At 40.9% G+C, this 17,026-nt stretch overlaps 2 protein-coding genes and 1 pseudogene across 2 annotated transcripts; 1 reads left to right on the top strand and 2 right to left on the bottom strand.

The window, feature by feature from the left end:
* Nucleotides 1–523: 523 nt before the first annotated feature.
* On the bottom strand, nucleotides 524–10,767 carry LOC120294248 (annotated as a pseudogene).
* A 1,398-nt stretch (nucleotides 10,768–12,165) lies between these two features.
* Nucleotides 12,166–13,445, top strand: LOC120294247. The gene is made up of 2 exons (XM_039314237.1): nucleotides 12,166–12,259; nucleotides 12,934–13,445. The coding sequence occupies exons 1-2, from the start codon at nucleotides 12,166–12,168 to the stop codon at nucleotides 13,443–13,445; spliced, it is 606 nt and encodes a 201-aa protein (XP_039170171.1).
* Nucleotides 13,446–13,897: 452 nt separating this feature from the next.
* On the bottom strand, nucleotides 13,898–16,871 carry LOC104451183 (uncharacterized methyltransferase At1g78140, chloroplastic). The gene is given in 9 exon segments (XM_039314236.1): nucleotides 13,898–14,186; nucleotides 14,459–14,566; nucleotides 14,888–14,999; nucleotides 15,147–15,340; nucleotides 15,669–15,753; nucleotides 15,894–15,963; nucleotides 15,966–16,033; nucleotides 16,116–16,219; nucleotides 16,692–16,871. Coding segments are annotated over 9 exon segments (1,062 nt in total). The 3' UTR covers nucleotides 13,898–14,045.
* Between the last annotated feature and the right edge of the window lie 155 nt (nucleotides 16,872–17,026).

The raw sequence follows: 17,026 nt of genomic DNA, 5'->3' as shown, positions 1-17,026 counted from the left end.
GGAAAGGTTTTCATGGGTATACTCATATGAAACTTCGTAGCTACAACCGACAAAGCGAGACCTTGCAAGAGTTTTGTTTTGTACAAAGGGAGAGGTTAGTGTAGAGATTAGAGTAGCTACATTTAATGAATTTATGGATGTGAACTGTGCTCTTTAGCAGCTATGCAACCGCAGCCAAATGGACAGCTGATTTCTTTCGACAGTCGTGCATCATCATTTATAAGGAAAGAACCGTTCCGTTGTTCTTCAACAACTTCAAAATGACGGGACAACGAAAATGTATTTCAAAGTGAGAAGTCCTTTCTCAAAGAATCAAGTTTGAGAACCCAAAAGCAAAGACACTGCAGGAGCAATGAATCTGTCTTTCAATTCATCCATGAACCGTCGAACCAGGCGGTATTTGCAAATCAATAAATTAAGAGGGCAACCTTTACCATATCATCCTATGTTTTAAACAATAAGAAGTGGACTGTTTTGTTTGCTCCATTTATTCAAAGTAATCGATGAACCCGCATCTCGAATCTCAGCTGGGTTTGGAAGCGGAGATCATGACGAATCGCTTGTTCCTCACAATTTTAACACCGATCAGCCCACAGGTTATGCAAAGACCTTCTAGCTCGCCTTTGTAAGAGTTTTCCTAATGTTGACTAAATTAATTGATATTGTAATTTACTATTTTTATGGTTATCGTAAAAATAGGGTTGGTCTAAGGTGAGATAGAAGGTTTCTTAATTAGTCTAATATGGGCTGGCTAGTGTGGGCTGAGTTGAGCCTGGCCCGTAATGAGGGGGCCTGACTAGAAACTCTATAAATAGTGCTCAAGTCTCTCCTCTAACCCTACTTCTGACATGTATCCTCACCTAAGGGGCGTTGACCTAACGCTACACGTGAGGAGGCCGCCTCATTGAGCTAGTGATACGGAGGGCAATAGAGGAGAAGGACTTGTGCGTGAAACATTGTGTTTCCACTTTCGCTTCAAGAACAATGGATCCCAAAACAGATGCATTAATCTTTCTATTCTATTATGCATGTTTTTGTTCTAGTTATGGAGATCTTGGGTTGCGCAACTTGCGTCTAACATGTAGTATCAGAGCAACCACAACCTTAGAACTTGAACGCATAAATTTTTTGCTATAATTTGTGATTTTCGAGATTTTTTGTTCAATAAAAATAAAATTAAATCATAAATTCGGACTGGGCTCGACGAGACGAGCAAGACGGTCGGCGGCGCATTGCCGGAGGAGGCCGCACGCGCCCCCACGCGCGGCCACGCGCCTCCTGGGCGTCGAACGCGCACCGCGCGTGAGCTCCACGCGCCGCGCACTCAGGTGGCGCGTGTGGGCGCGTGGAGCCTCCTATCGGCTCGTGGATGGTGGTGTTAGGTTCGTATGATCATCCTCTACGTCCTGGTGTATTTATTTTACATGTTTGATAATTTTATGGATGTGAAAATACATACGGAACCCTAAATACATGTATTTTTAGTGTATTTTTTGGGTATTTTTCTTATATTTTCTGTGATTTTGGAAATATAAGTGTTGGGTTACAGGTATGTTATCACATAAACATTATAATTGTGTGATTCATTAATAAAAATGAAACTTTATTGTGAACTGAAGCTGGCTTAATGAGATACAACCATTATGGGATAGTAATTGAGCTATGTATTGAGCTGATGAGAAATAGTAAAGGTTATGAAACTTTTATTGCTCAAGCATACTCCTTGACACGCTGGTAATCTTTGAATGATGGACGTCTTAAGAACTCGTGACCAAACTGATTGTACTGATTAACATATCTAATGTATGTGGGTAATGCATGTCAATTAAGTTACTGCATATTGTACATGAACTCATCCGGTCACTTATTAATGTCTATCAAGTTGAATATTTTTTATGGTTAAGGAGTATGACAACATTTACGCAGAGCAATTGTATCTACTGTTATAATTTAGATATTTGATTCTGTGTTTCGACTCAATTTATAGGCTACTAGTTGATGCAATGATAATTTGTTACTTAAAATTGGCTAATAAATCAGCTATTGGTCTTGGAGTCATGTTTTGTCTTATGAAACTCATGAGCAATAGTTGATCAACTATCAAGCTTGTCAATCTGGAGTACCCTGTATTGCTATTGATATTAACTTGTAAGGGATCCTTTGGATCGGCATTCTTTTAATTGTTGTTCTAGTAATCAAAAATCGGGGTGTACAAGAGATGCTTACTTCTATGTTATGAGAATTTTCTTGTATTGCTGTGATCGGTGATCTCAATGAATAAAATAATGTAATTAGCATGATATGTGATTTTGGTGATATGTTGCTTCTATCACTAAAGTTAAAATCACATGTATATGGTGTATGTGAGGAGTAAAGTTTATATCCCTGGTATGAGAGAATTTCAATGATTCAATTGAATAGTGACCGCCAAAGTGGCACGCTTGATTAGGTTTGAGAAATTTCGGTCTCGTATGATGATTGTGATGTCTCTTGATCTAATGCGTAGTCATACTCCCAAAGAAGGTGATTGTGTATTAGTTCGTGGAGGGATACATGATAGTGTGGTGGAGGAGTGATTGATTCTAGTGATTCATATGCCCAAAGGTGATGAATTCACGAAGAATTGGAATATATTCTCATAACCGCTATCATGTGGGGAGTGTACAACTGCATGTCATGTATTCTGCCCAAAGGTGATTATATGATTATGCGTGTAACACTCTAGATATGTACTTGTACGTCAAGTTACACGGTACTCACATGATGCTAATTATATATATTGCTTAGTTTTTAGTCACATTTTCTGTAATGAATAACTTCATTATTATTGAGGTTTTTACTGCTTCAAATTTTAAGTTGTAAACATATGATTTGTTGCTTGAGAAAAGAGCAATAGAATTTGCTTACTGTCCATAAAGCGTTCCATTCTGGAACACTTGAAAAGAGGTTTGCCTGCGGACTGCACTGCTATAAGATGATTAAAAGGTTGTTTCTGAGAGTTTTCTATTTAAGGAAAATGACCAAGATAAAGAATAAAACAATTGCAATTAGTCTTAAAAGGTTGTCAGGCTAAATAGTGGCCGTGAGTATATTGGCGAGTATGACAACGCGAAATAGCTTAAATGGTCATTTGTCAAATACTTGGTAGATTCTGGGGTAGTAACTTAATTACTATACCTGAAAATCCTGACAAAAATATTTGGCCGAAAGGCGTAAATGCACCATATTGAACATGGTGATGAGTATGATTAGTAAGACTAATTTATCTGATCTTTTGTGGGCTGATATTTTGAAAGCAATTTTTTCACATACAAAATATGTTTCTTATCAAAGTTGTTTCATAAATTTCTTTTGAGTTATAGACTAGACATAAATTACTTGAATCATATGAAATTTAGAGGTGTCATGCAAAAGTGAGGTTATCTAATCCAATATTAAGTGCGTTGGAATTCAGATCCACTCGGAATTATTTTGTATCTTATCTAGATTATTAAAAGGGTATTGATTTTATGACCCTAAAGAAAGTACAAGAATTATAGAATCACATACTCTAAAGTTTCTAAAGATTGACGTAATTGTAGAGGATAGTTGCTCTCAGACTATTAAAGATAATACTATGATGGAGGTTACTATGTTTTTGTTTTTACCTATATAGATAATTATGAAATCTCCTGTACCATAGACTAAACTTGTTGAGGTTTAAGGTACTATTCTTGATATAGTTTATAATGAAATTTCTTAAACCTCTCAAGTGCAGAATGAAGTGGTTGCAGCTTTATTAAGGAGATTTGTTAGGGAAAGACGATCAGTTATATCATCATACTATATAGTCTATTTGTGAGAGCATGATTACAATATCCACTACATGGTTGTTTTAGCAACTTATATAAATGCCGTTTCTTGTTCTCAATTAAGTATGTGATTAGATGACATAAAAGGCGGTATACAATTTATGAAACATCATAGTGTTTGGAAACTAACTTACTTGCCTAAAGATTATAAGTTCATTAGTTGCAAATTGGCGTACAAAACTAAAAGAATTTCAAAGAAAGATTGTGGAATTTAAAGCCAAATTGATAACTAAAGCTTTCACTCTGAAAGAGGGGTGGATTGTTTATAGTGAAGAAATAATTATTTCTTTAAATATTCTTTCAGAGTGAACGTGACATTATTCTTTCAGAGTGAACGTGGCATTAATAATTTATTTTGATATAAAGTTACGCCAAATAGATACAAAATTTATAGTGTAATTGGAGAATTTTGCAACAAATGTTTCAAGTAAACTTGTGTGTAAACTGAAAAGTCTTATTTATAGTCTTAAGCAAGTTTCCAAACAATATTATTAAAGTTTCATAGTATTGTTATCTTGTTCAATTGGGAACAAAATAATTCAATATACTGCAAGGTCAATGGGAGGAATTTTTTTTTTTTTTCATACTCTTTGTACATGATATTTTGCTTACAAGTTGTGACCTTGATACATCTTATATCCTTTGTACTAAGATTTGTAAGGATTATTTTTGCCATATTATATTATATTTTATCGAAGGACATTTGCTGATTGTATATTGGAAATATTCAATATACATCATTGCAAGCCAGGAATTGTTCATATTGTTAAGTGTGATGGACTGAATCTATCACATTATCCTTATTTAGATATTGAGAAAATCTAATTAAATGGTGTACCTTGTGTCAGTGCACTTAAAAGTATAATGTATGCTCGAATTTGTACTAGACTAAATGTTGTCTTTGTAACGGGACTTCTAGGCAGATATCGGTCAAATCCAGGACATGATCATTGGATTGTTGTCAAGAAGGTTTTAAGGTACTTAAAGAAGACAAGAGATTATATGCTAATTTACAGACATGTTCAATTCTTGCAGTTAGTAGGGTATTTAGATGTAAACTTTGCTGGATGTTCTGATGACATGCAATCAATAACGGAATACATATTTATGTTAGCAATAAGTGCAGTAGATAAAGTTCTATATCATCTTCTACTATGTAAGCAGTGTTAGTAACATTCTTTTAGGCTCCAGAACCTCATGAAGAAATTAATCGTTTTAACTTTATGGATAGACCTAAAACCTCATGAAGAAGTTAATCGTTTTAACTTTATGGATAGACCCATGCGGTTGTATTGAGATAACAAATTTGTAGTATTATTTATTTACTACAGAGGTCTCAAGGGGTCTAAATATATGATAGTCCAAATTTTTTACCAAAAGCAAATGGTACAGAAAGGTGACGTTTTGATATAATATATTTTCACAGATGATGTGATTGCAGATCCACTAACTAAAGACCTACGTCCGTGTGTATTTGAGTGACATATTGTTAGCATGGGCCTAGGAGCATCATGAGATGTTGTTTAGTGGGAGCTATTTTGACTTTACTCTGATAAATGTTTCATCTGTGTTCGTTACACTTTGTAACGGTTTGATATGTATCAACTTTTGCATTCAATAAAATATTTTTGAATGTGTTGTTATTATGTTGAATACATATTGATAAAGTCTCAAGGGATTGTATAAACCTTGAGTGAAGGCTAGGGGCATTCGGGCATCCGGTTATTAGCCTTGTACATATGTCTTGTGATACATAAAGAAAGGTTAACTATAAGGATAAGACATATGTGGGTTCATTGGAACCATAAAACATTCTCTAGTGGCACAAATTTTTGTGACACCTAAGGTAAGAGAATGGTGACTGACAAATGGGATCTCTCTATGAGAGATGTTATCCATTTGACACACTATCATATTGAATTCATGTCAATAAAGTTGAGAATATTCGTGACCATCGAAGGCTCTGTGTGTATACATGCAATTACCGTCATGATTCGATGTTTAAGACTTTATGGGATATGATTGACTATTAAGAATTATCTCTAGACCAAATGTGCGCACATACGGTACGATTTCAATTAATATAGTCCAAGTGGAAGAATGTAAGAGTTTTCTTAATGTGGACTAAATTAATTGATATTGTAATTTATTGTTTTTATGATTACCATAAAAACAGGGTTGGTCTAAGGTGAGATAAAATATTTCTTAATTAGTCTAATATGGGCTGGTTAGTATGGGCCGAGTTGAGCCTAGCCCGTAATGAGGGGATCTGGTTGGAAACTCTATAAATAGTGCTCAAGTCTCTCCTCTAACCCTAATTCTCACATGTATCCTCACCTAAGGGGCGTTTACCTAACGCTACACGTGAGAGGGCCGCCTCATTGAGCTAGTGATACGGAGGGCAATAGAGGAGAAGGACTTGCACATAAAACATTGTGTTTCCACTTCCCCTTCAAGAACAATGGATCCCAAAACAGGTGCATTAATCTTTCTATTCTATTATGCATGTTCTTGTTCTGGTTATGGAGATCTTGGGTTGCGCAACTTGCGTCTAACAGCCTTCAGATAGGAATATGTGGCTAACACTTAGTTGAGTTGAAATCTGCACCAAGAGAGACGAAAATGATGATTTGGCATTGATTGGCTCAACAAATGCCATTGTATTCCCCAAGACAAAGGAAGCATGCGTGTCCCATTCTATAGATCAAGATGTCGAAATTTTAGTCCTTTGGTTTTGTGAGAAATGGATGGAAACAAAACCCAGCCTTCTGCTCCGACAAATAGTGTCGAACTGTGCATAACAGTAGAGAAAACCTGTACTTTTAGAGATGCAGAGCTGAACAGAGGGACAGGACATGAGCCAAAACCAAGTACCTGGCTTAAAGGCCTCAGAAGAGGAAACAATGCAAAAGGACCATCAAGCAACAGTGTGGTCGCGACCAAAACTCCACCTGGCCGTAAAACTCGACTGATTTCAGCAATCTGAGAAAGAACCACCGCGTAATGAAATGTGAGCATATGACAAAGAACCATGAGATTTTAAACCAAGTGATGCTTCCAAAGTTAGGATCAGTGAAGTGCATACAGTGAATAAAGCTTCCCTCCTAAAAAGTTCTACTTATGTGCGCGGCAAACATTAATTGTTGCCAAATTTGAAGAAACTGGAGCCATGCCATTTCGACAATTTTATGCAAAGTTTGGAACTAAGTATCCAGAGCAAGACCGATGTTATATATATTCACCGTTTATATTGATCTAGACAACTCATGGGGAACAGAAACCGTAAAGAACCAAAGTACTCACTGCCGTTGATGGCGAAGGCCAACAATGTAAAGCAGCACCAGCATGCACAGCATCAATGGAACTTGAAGCAAAAGGAAGTCTAGAGATGTCGGCTCTGACCAATGCAAAGTTCCTACAAGCAGAAAGCTTAGTCAGAACTGGCTCGCTTAGGGTAATTCATCAAGACAATAACAATCTAAGACAAATTTCCTAACAACACAGCAACAAAAGATACAAGTGTCGATCGTTATTTGAGCAGAGTAAGGGTCGGTTTCCTCACTCTTCTGGAAAATTCTCCTCCTGTTGAATGAACTCGTAACACTGCTTCAACATATTTTCGGAGAAGTCCAGAGCAATAACGCGAGAGAACAGTCCACTCTTGGCAAATAGTCTTGCAAACAGACCGCTCCCGCAACTTGCGTCGACAATTTTTCCTCCCAATACTGGCTTGAGGAATCCCATAGTCAATTCAAACTGCAGTCAAATTCTCATGGTCAGTAGCTCCACACGAAGGGAACAGAGAGGGGCACTGCACGCATTAGATACCTAGCTCCAGCCTAAGTTCAACGACGTCGAGTCGAATGTGCATTTGTTTGATGGCTTAGATATCTTTTTAGCAATTTTTCCCGGTCGATAACCACTTTTCTCTAAGAAAACCATTTCCTGGATGGCTATGATCTAGACCCGTCAAATGGGTGGGTAGGGTCGGGTTTGGATTCGATTGGAAATGGGTCAATCCATATTTGACCCATTTAACCCATTTTGATCCATATTCATGTAGTGTAAATCAAGTGACCCACACCCGACTTGACCTATACCCAACCTATACTCGACCCAACCCGTATTGCTAAAATCTATTAATATTTCGGAAAACCCACCTCTACTATATGTTAATTGGATTAAAACTTTAAATTAAATTAAAAATAGCAAATAAAATAAAATAAAATTTTAAAAAAAAACCTATAAATTGAAATATTTATAAAGAATTAGACCATGCTCATGCTTCTCTTATTTGAAGTGAACATGACATTGAATAACTAAAAACTGTAACGAAATTTTTTTTAACTAAACCTAAAAAAACTCATTTTTATGATTTTTTTAAAAAAAAAAAAAGAAGAAGGTATTGTTAAAATATTTTTATGCAATACAATTTTTTTTAACAATTTCTATGCAATACATATTTAATGGGAAATTTTTATAATTCTTTTAAAAATATTTTTAAAAATCGAATTTTTATTTTTTTACAATATAATTTTAATTATTTTTATATTTTAAAATATAATTTTTAATTTTTAATTTTTAATAATTATTTTTCTTTTTCTCTTTTCTTTTTTCTTTTTCTTCGGCCGGCCGTCGGCCACGACAACGGCCGGCAATCGACCACAGGCGAGATCGAGTCTTGCCAATCGTCGGCAAGGCCGAGGCTTCGCCGACGTCGAGCGAGGCTCGATCTCGCCCGATGTTGGTGAGCTTAAGTCTCGCCGGGATTCAGCGAGGTCGAGGCTCTGCGGGTGTCGGCGAGGCTTGATCTCACCGTCCGCGAGGCCCAGCCCCGCCCGACGTCGGCGAACTCGAGTCTCACCGGATCCGGCAAGGCCGAGGCTCCGCCGGCGTCGGGCGAGGCTCGATCTTGTCGATCCGCAAGGCCGAGGCCCCACTCGACGTCGGCGAGCTCGAGTCTCGCCAGATCCGGCGAGGCCGAGGCTCCACCAACATCGGGCAAGGCTCAATCTCGTTGATCCGCCGAGGTCAAGGCCTCGCCCGACACCGGCGAGCTCGAGTCTCGCCGGATCCGGTGAGGTTTGAGCCTCACCGGTCGTTGGCGAGGCCGAGCCTCATCGGATCTGGCGAGACTCGAGCTCGCCGGCATCGGGCGGGGCTTGATCTCACCAATCGGGTGAGGCTAAGGCCCTACCCGATGCCGGCGAGCTCAAGTCTCGCCGGATCCGCGAGGCTCGAGCCTTGCCACTCGTCGCGACCTCGAACTCGTGTCGGGCGAGCTCGAGCCTCGCCCGGCTCGTCACCAGCGGTGGCCAGCCGTCGCCCTACCGGCTACCGACTAAGGAAGGAAGAAAAAGAAAGAAAAAGAAAATAAAAGAAAAGAAAATTAAAATATGAAACTAATTATAATTTTGATTTAAAAAAAAAACATTTTTATAAAGTTAAAGAGGGAAGGTCATGGGTTCAAAGTGGGTTTCCTAATAACCCATTCAGACCCATTTCTTTTTGTGCTTTATTTTCCCAGACCCATTTTTAACCCATATTTAACTTTTACTTGACCTATAAATAACACATTTAACTAAAAATGGGTCATAATGGGTTTATGACCCATTTTGCCGCTATCCTTTGCAATAGAACAGGTCTCGCAGGGCATTCATCATGACAGCAACACCCAAACCAGTTCTGTAACAAATGGAAGTGACAAGCATACACGAAGCAATAGGAGGAAAAAAGAAAAGAGTCGAACTAACCTCTTTCTCTGGACCTGGAAAACCACCCCAAACTGAAAAACTTTGACGTTATCCCCTCTCATAGAGATACAATACCAACGGAGTCCTGATGCAAAAATTCAATCAGTGGCACATCACCCGAATGACCATGACTTATAAAAAAAACCCACCCAGATAATGCCACTGGAGGCGACATTGTGAATTTTTACCCAACGAATCAGTCGGCTCCAATAAATAACACTTACGCACCTGAAAAGCTCGGTAGAAAGGGCCATGGGTTCGCCATATTCCTTGGTTCCACTGGCTGCTGTAAGATCAAAATGCGTTTCATTGCCCACATAGGTCTTCTTGCAGGTGCCACACTCCAAAGTAGACCCGGATGCAGCATCCCTGCAGCAGAATGACGACGGGATGATGAAAACAGCAAAAAGACATTCATGGGCCGAACCGTCTTATTATCTGCGCAACTTACACAGACAACACCAGATCGCCAGTGAATGTTAGCGGCTCATAACATATGGGACAAGCTAATACATTCTGGTTGCTGCCAAGTTTCTCCTTATCCACAGTAGCTTCCTACACAAATAAAGTCCGGTTTTTCAATCAACAGGAGGTAAGACAAAAGAATTAAAAAATAAAATAAAAACTTTGAACAAACATGTCATCGACAATAAGTCAAATGCCCCTGTATGCAGTTTAACGATTAGAAAGAAAATGGCAAAGGACGCCGAAATTACTGTTCTCTTCTATCAGGACAGTACACAATTCAAAAGCCTTCCTCACGAAATTTTTCGGAGAAAAATCCAATCTTTTCAGCTCGACGAGCCCTGCCAGAGGCACGCGAACAAGACGAGCCCGAGTTCATCGAGCAAGACCCCCACTCCGGCGGGCATTGCCCCATCCCACCAAGACCGCTCGACTACTACTCACTCAGTCGCCCGCCAGATTCACCGCTCCGATTCCGACTCCTCTCCTCGAGCAAAAAGAAAGTCCACGACACAATCACAAACACGTACCGGCGGCGACGGCGGCTGCTTAGTCTCGACGAAGGCCGAGGAGGAGGATGAGGAGGAGGAGGAGGAGGCCCTCACGTTCGGCGCGAGGAGCCGGCGCTGGAAGCTCGTCTCGCCGGGTTTCAGCGCGAACACGCTCGCCAAGCTGCCGCCGCAAATGGCGCTCGCCATGGAACTCTCTCTCTCTCTCTCTCTCTCTCTCTCTCTCTCTCTCTCTAGTGCACGCGCGGGCGGGCAAACGGACAGGGACACGCACGAGGAGGGAGACGACGGCCGGCTTCCGACCAAGGCGGTGGAATCCGCGATATTTTATAAAGCAACGGAGGGCGGGTCGAAACGGAATCCTCCGGTCGGGGACGAGACTGCGAGCCACACATAGCAGCTCAGGTCTAAAGCAAGGGTATTGTTGCACGAGGCTTTGAGTTGATTGTTCTCGGAGTCTAAATCTCAGTATGATTAGCTAATTAAGGTGATGTTAACTCCTACGAAGGAAAAAGTCTAAGTGACCTCCGTAGTAGCTCTTTCTTTTTGGTTGCCTAGGAAGTCATGTTGAGTAACTATATCTTCCAAACTTGAGGGCTACGTGGGTGAGGACCTTCTATAGCGGTGTTCATCAATGAGAGCTAAGGAGCTTCCTGTATATCTGTCGGTACTCTTTCACAAAGGGGAGGCCTGGTGAGAAAGAATATGGTCGTGACCTGAGGATACTTTCTCAAAACAATAAAAGTTTATTTACCTATCACGCAATGATCTTCCGGATAAGAAAGGAGAAAGAAAACCTCAACATTTTGCAAGTGTGGGCACCAGATATATTTCTATAATAGTTTTGTGCATATGGAGTTGCATATTCTCAGACATTTGATATGGCAGGCACTGTTGTTTATGTTCCAGCTATTAGAGACCTTTTACATACTCTCTTCTGGCAAAGATGTTATATGCCATTACCCACTGACGCTACGGTCCCCCTTTTTAAAAATATCTGTTTTGATTCTTACCATTGGAAGGATTTTATATTTAAAGGATGTAGCTTCATAGACTATGAAAAGATGTTTGAAGTCACTTGAAACTTCCATTCGATTGAAGGAAAGTTCCAAATATGTTCATGAATCAGCTGACTTGATTAATTATACTCAGCATTTGTTCAGGTGGCGGTATCAAGAGCTTTGAATGGCATTGGGCTTGCCATAGTAGCACCTGCAATCCAGTCCCTCGTGGCTGATTCGACAGACGATAACAACGGGGGTATGGCTTTTCGATGACTACAACTGACTGGCAATCTCGGTGCCTTAGTAGGGGGACTATTTTCTGTGTTGATAGCTCCCTCAACGTCCATGGGGATCCCTATGTGGAGAATTTCCTTCCAGTTGGTTGAACTTATGCAATTCTAGTCTGCTCCTTTGCCAGAGATCCACATTTTGCTGATGGCCATGCCAAGGTTACTGGGCAAACTTAAAAAAAATCGTTCTGCTCACAAGTGAAAGACTCGCTTCAAGAAGCAAAATCGGTGATAAAGATTCCATCATTCCATAACGGGGTTTATTCCCCTGGTCAGCTTTGTCATTTGCGATAATGTGGTTGGAGCTTGTTGGGTTCTCACATAACAAAACTGCATTTCTCAGAGCACTCTTCGTGATTGCTGGTTCCCTTGGGGGACTTTTTGGAGGTAAAATGGGAGATTTTCTTTCCAGACGTCTACCAAACTCCGGAAGAATAATTTTGGCACTGATAAGCTCAGCATCAGCTGTCCCACTCGCAGCAATACTTTTGCTTTCTCTTCCAAATGATTCATCCACTGCGTTTGTCCATGGCTTAGTTTTGTTCATTGTGGGCTTCTGCATATCATGGAACGCTCCAGCAACAAACAAGTTAAGCTCCAAATCAGTCTTCTTCTTTCTTGTACATAAGTTACTGAGCACAGAACTGCCTAACTATTTGACCAAATTTATATAGAAATATTATATAAATGCAGTAGGTTGTCATTTCATACCTGAATTTCTTGAGAGATGCTTAAAGCACAGGTGTTAACTGATTTGTCTTTTGAGAGGATGCAGGCAGTGCTCTTACAATTTAAAGGAACAGTAGTGACTGGGCAGCATTGGAAGTTTGTTTTAGTTTTATTGCTCGGAATTTAGAAACTCATGTTTCAGTTTATGTAATAGTCTGAAAGAATTCAATGATGCTTTATCATCATACATTGAAACAGCATTATGAATATCTAATTTCTAAAAATTTTGGAAGATGAGCAGTGTGTATTCAAATTCAATTGTTACATTACTTCCTGAAGATTGCAAAATCAATACTGACTCTGGTCTTTTCATTGCAGTCCTATTTTTGCAGAAATAGTCCCTGAGAAATCCCGAACAAGTGTCTATGCCCTGGACCGATCGTTTGAGGCCATACTATCATCATTTGCTCCTCCTATAGTTGGAATACTAGCTCAGAATGTGTATGGTTACAAAGAACTTCCCAGAGGATCTACTGAATCGCAGGAGATCGAGACTGATAGAGAGAATGCAGCCTCGTTGGCCAGGGCACTGTACACAGCTGTAGGCATTCCCATGTCTCTCTGCTGTGTCATCTACTCGTTCCTCTACTGCACATACCCACGAAATAGAGAGCAGGCTCGGATGGAGGCTCTAATAGAATCAGAGATGCAACAGTTAAACTTGGATGACATGTCCCCCAGCGGAGTTGGTACTGGTGATTTGGTTGACGGATCAGACATTTATGGTAGGGAGAGAAGCGTCATCGATGTTCATTACGAGGGGGAGGATTCCACTGATATTGAGGATGGTGACGAAAAGATGTTGCTTTACTGTCGATTGGCGTTCTCTAATCTGGGCAAGTAGTCACACAACGCAGCTAGCTGAAGCCAGTATCATTTTTGAAATTGAAAATCTTCAATGCGGAACTTCATGGAGGTAGGAAAGCTTTTTCATAGGTATACTCATATGAAACTTCTGTAGCTACAATCGACAAGCAGAGACCTTGCAAGAGTTTTGTTTTGTAGAGAGGGAGAGGTTAGTGTAGAGATTAGAGAAGTTACATTTAATGAATTTGTGGAGGTGAACTGTGCTCTTTAGCAGCTATGCAACCGCAGCCAAATGGACGGCTGATTTCTTTCGACAGTCGTGCATCATCATTTATAGGGAAAGAACCGTTCCGTTGTTCTTCAACAACTTGAAAATGACGGGACAGCGAAAAGTTATTTCGAAGTGAAAAGTCCTTTCTCAAACAGTCAAGTTTGAGAACCCAAAAACAAAGACACTGCAGGAGCAATGAATCTGTCTTTCAATTCATCCATGAACCGTCAAACCGGGCGGTATTTGCAAATCAATAAATTAAGAGGGCACCCTTTACCATATCATCCTATGCTTTAAACAATAAGAAGTGGACTATTTTGTTTGCTCCATTTATTCAAAGTAATAGATGAACCCGCATCCGGAATCTCAGCTGGGTTTGGAAGCGGAGATCATGACGAATCGCTTGTTCCTCACAAATTTAACACCAATCAGCCCACAGGTTCTGCAAAGACCTTCTAGCTCGCCTTCAGATCGGAATATGTGGCTGCCACTTAGTTGAGTTGAAATCTGCACCGAGAGAGACGAAAATGATGATTTGGCATTGATTGGCTCAACAAATGCCATTGTATTCCCCAAGACAAAGGAAGCATGCGTGTCCCATTCTATAGATCAAGATGTCGAAAATTTAGTCCTTTAGTTTCGTGAGAAATGGATGGAAACAAAACCCGGCCTTCTGCTCCGACAAATAGTGTCGAACTGTGCATAACAGTAGAGAAAACCTGTACTTTTAGAGATGCAGAGCTGAACAGAGGGACAGGACATGAGCCAAAACCAAGTACCTGGCTTAAAGGCCTCAGAAGAGGAAACAATGCAAAAGGACCATCAAGCAACAGTGTGGTCGCGACCAAAACTCCACCTGGCCGTAAAACTCGACTGATTTCAGCAATCTGAGAAAGAACCACCGCGTAATTAAATGTGAGCATATGACAAAGAACCATGAGATTTTAAACCAAGTGATGCTTCCAAAGTTAGGATCAGTGAAGTGCATAGAGTGAATAAAGCTTCCCTCCTAAAAAGTTCTACTTATGTGCGCGGCAAACATTAATTGTTGCCAAATTTGAAGAAACTGGAGCCATGCCATTTCGACAATTTTATGCAAAGTTTGGAATTAAGCATCCAGAGCAAGACCGATGTTATATATATTCACCGTTTATATTGATCTAGACAACTCATGGGGAACAGAAACCGTAAAGAACCAAAGTACTCACTGCCGTTGATGGCGAAGGCCAACAATGTAAAGCAGCACCAGCATGCACAGCATCAATAGAACTCGAAGCAAAAGGAAGTCTAGAGATGTCGGCTCTGACCAATGCGAAGTTCCTACAAGCAGAAAGCTTAGTCAGAACTGGCTCGCTTAGGGTAATTCATCAAGACAATAACAATCTAAGACAAATTTCCTAACAACACAGCAACAAAAGGTACAAGTGTCGATCGTTATTTGAGCAGAGTAAGGGTCGGTTTCCTCACTCTTCTGGAAAATTCTCCTCCTGTTGAATGAACTCGTAACACTGCTTCAACATATTTTCGGAGAAGTCCAGAGCAATAACGCGAGAGAACAGTCCACTCTTGGCAAATAGTCTTGCAAACAGACCGCTCCCGCAACTTGCGTCGACAATTTTTCCTCCCAATACTGGCTTGAGGAATCCCATAGTCAATTCAAACTGCAGTCAAATTCTCATGGTCAGTAGCTCCACACGAAGGGAACAGAGAGGGCACTGCACGCATTAGATACCTAGCTCCAGCCTAAGTTCAACGACGTCGAGTCGAATGTGCATTTGTTTGATGGCTTAGATATCTTTTTAGCAATTTTTCCTGGTTGGTAACCACTTTTCTCTAAGAAAATCATTTCCTGGATGGCTATCCCTTGCAATAGAACAAGTCTCGCAGGGGATTCATCATAACAGCAACACCCAAACCGGTTCTGTAACAAATGGCAGTGACAAGCATACACGAAGCGACAGGAGTAAAAAATAGAAGAGTTGAATGAACCTCTTTCTCTGGACCCGGAGAACCAAGCAAACTTTCAAAATATTGACGCCATCCCCTCTCGTACAGATACGATACCAAGGGAGTCCTGATGCAAAATTAGATCAGTGGCGCATGACCCAAATGACCCATGACTTATAGCAAATCCAACCAGATAATGCCACTGGAGGCGACATTGTCAATTTTTACCCAACAGATCAGTTGGCTCCAATAAATAACTTGTCGCACCTGAAAAGCTCGCTAGCAAAGGGCACGGGTTCACCATATTCCTTGGTTCCACCGGTTGTTGTAAGATCAAATGCGTTTCATTTCCCACATAGGCCTTCTTACAGGTGCCACACTGCAAAGTAGACCCGGACGCAGAATTCCTGTAGCAGAAGCACGACGGGATGATGAAAACAGCAAAAAGACATACATGGGGCGAACCCTCTTAAAATCCACACGACTTACACAGACAACACTGGATCGCCAGTGAACGTTAGCGGCTCAAAACATATGGGACAAGCTAATGCATTCTGGTTGCCGCCGAGTTTCTCCTGACGCACAGTAGATTCCTAAACAAATGAAGTTCCGTTTTTTAATCAACAGGTGGCAAGACAAAAGGAACTAGCCTGAAAAAAAAAAAAAAAACCTATCCACATTAGATTCCTAAACAAATTACTGTTCTCCTACACAAATTACTGTTCTCTTCAATCAGGACAGTACACATTTCAAAAGCCTTTCCCACAAAATTTGGTTCCTCATTTATTTTTTATTTTTTTGTAACCGAGGACTCTACTATGGACCCCATGCCCGAATGGTTCCTGAGGACCGGGCTCCTATACTTCGGAGGAAACTAGCTCAGCAACCCACCGCCAGGTCCCCATCTAAATCGCTAGCAACTACGGTTTCGAACTCTTGACTCCTAAGGGAGGGACTCTCCACCCACGGATGGGTTCGGTTCCTCATTTGTTTTCTCACATTCGGAACAAAACGGTATCTAATCTTTTCTGCTCGATGAGCCCGGCCAGAGGCACAGAGACGTACCAGTGGCAGCGGAGGCGGCCTAGTTTCGACGTAGGCTGAGTAGGAGGCTCTCAGTTTCGGCGCGAGAACTCGACGTTCAAAGCTCGTCTCGCCGGATCTCAGCACGAACCGCCTCAAGCTCCCGAGTTGGCTCGCGCCGAACACACTCACCAAGTTGCCACCGCAAATAGCACCCGCCATGGTAGCCCCCTCTCTCTCTCTCTCTCTCTCTCTCTCTCTCTCTCGCAGACAGACACAGGCACACGCACGCAGAGAGACAATGTCTGGTTTGGACGGTGGTGGAATCCGGGAATTTATGGGCAACGAAGGTGGGCCGAAACGGAATCCTCAGTCGG

Source organism: Eucalyptus grandis, chromosome 6, assembly GCF_016545825.1.
Source record: "Eucalyptus grandis isolate ANBG69807.140 chromosome 6, ASM1654582v1, whole genome shotgun sequence".
NCBI classification, from domain to species: domain Eukaryota; kingdom Viridiplantae; phylum Streptophyta; class Magnoliopsida; order Myrtales; family Myrtaceae; genus Eucalyptus; species Eucalyptus grandis.
The sequence above is the reverse complement of the archived record's forward strand: the minus strand, read 5'-3'. Positions and strand labels throughout refer to the sequence as shown.

Bases quoted from the DNA above. Each gene is read 5' to 3' on its own strand.
- LOC120294247 (XM_039314237.1), top strand. From the start codon at position 12,166: ATGTGGTTGGAGCTTGTTGGGTTCTCACATAACAAAACTGCATTTCTC. The intron at 12,260-12,933 runs GTAAAATGGGAG...CTATTTTTGCAG, and splicing joins CCTTGGGGGACTTTTTGGAG to AAATAGTCCCTGAGAAATCC.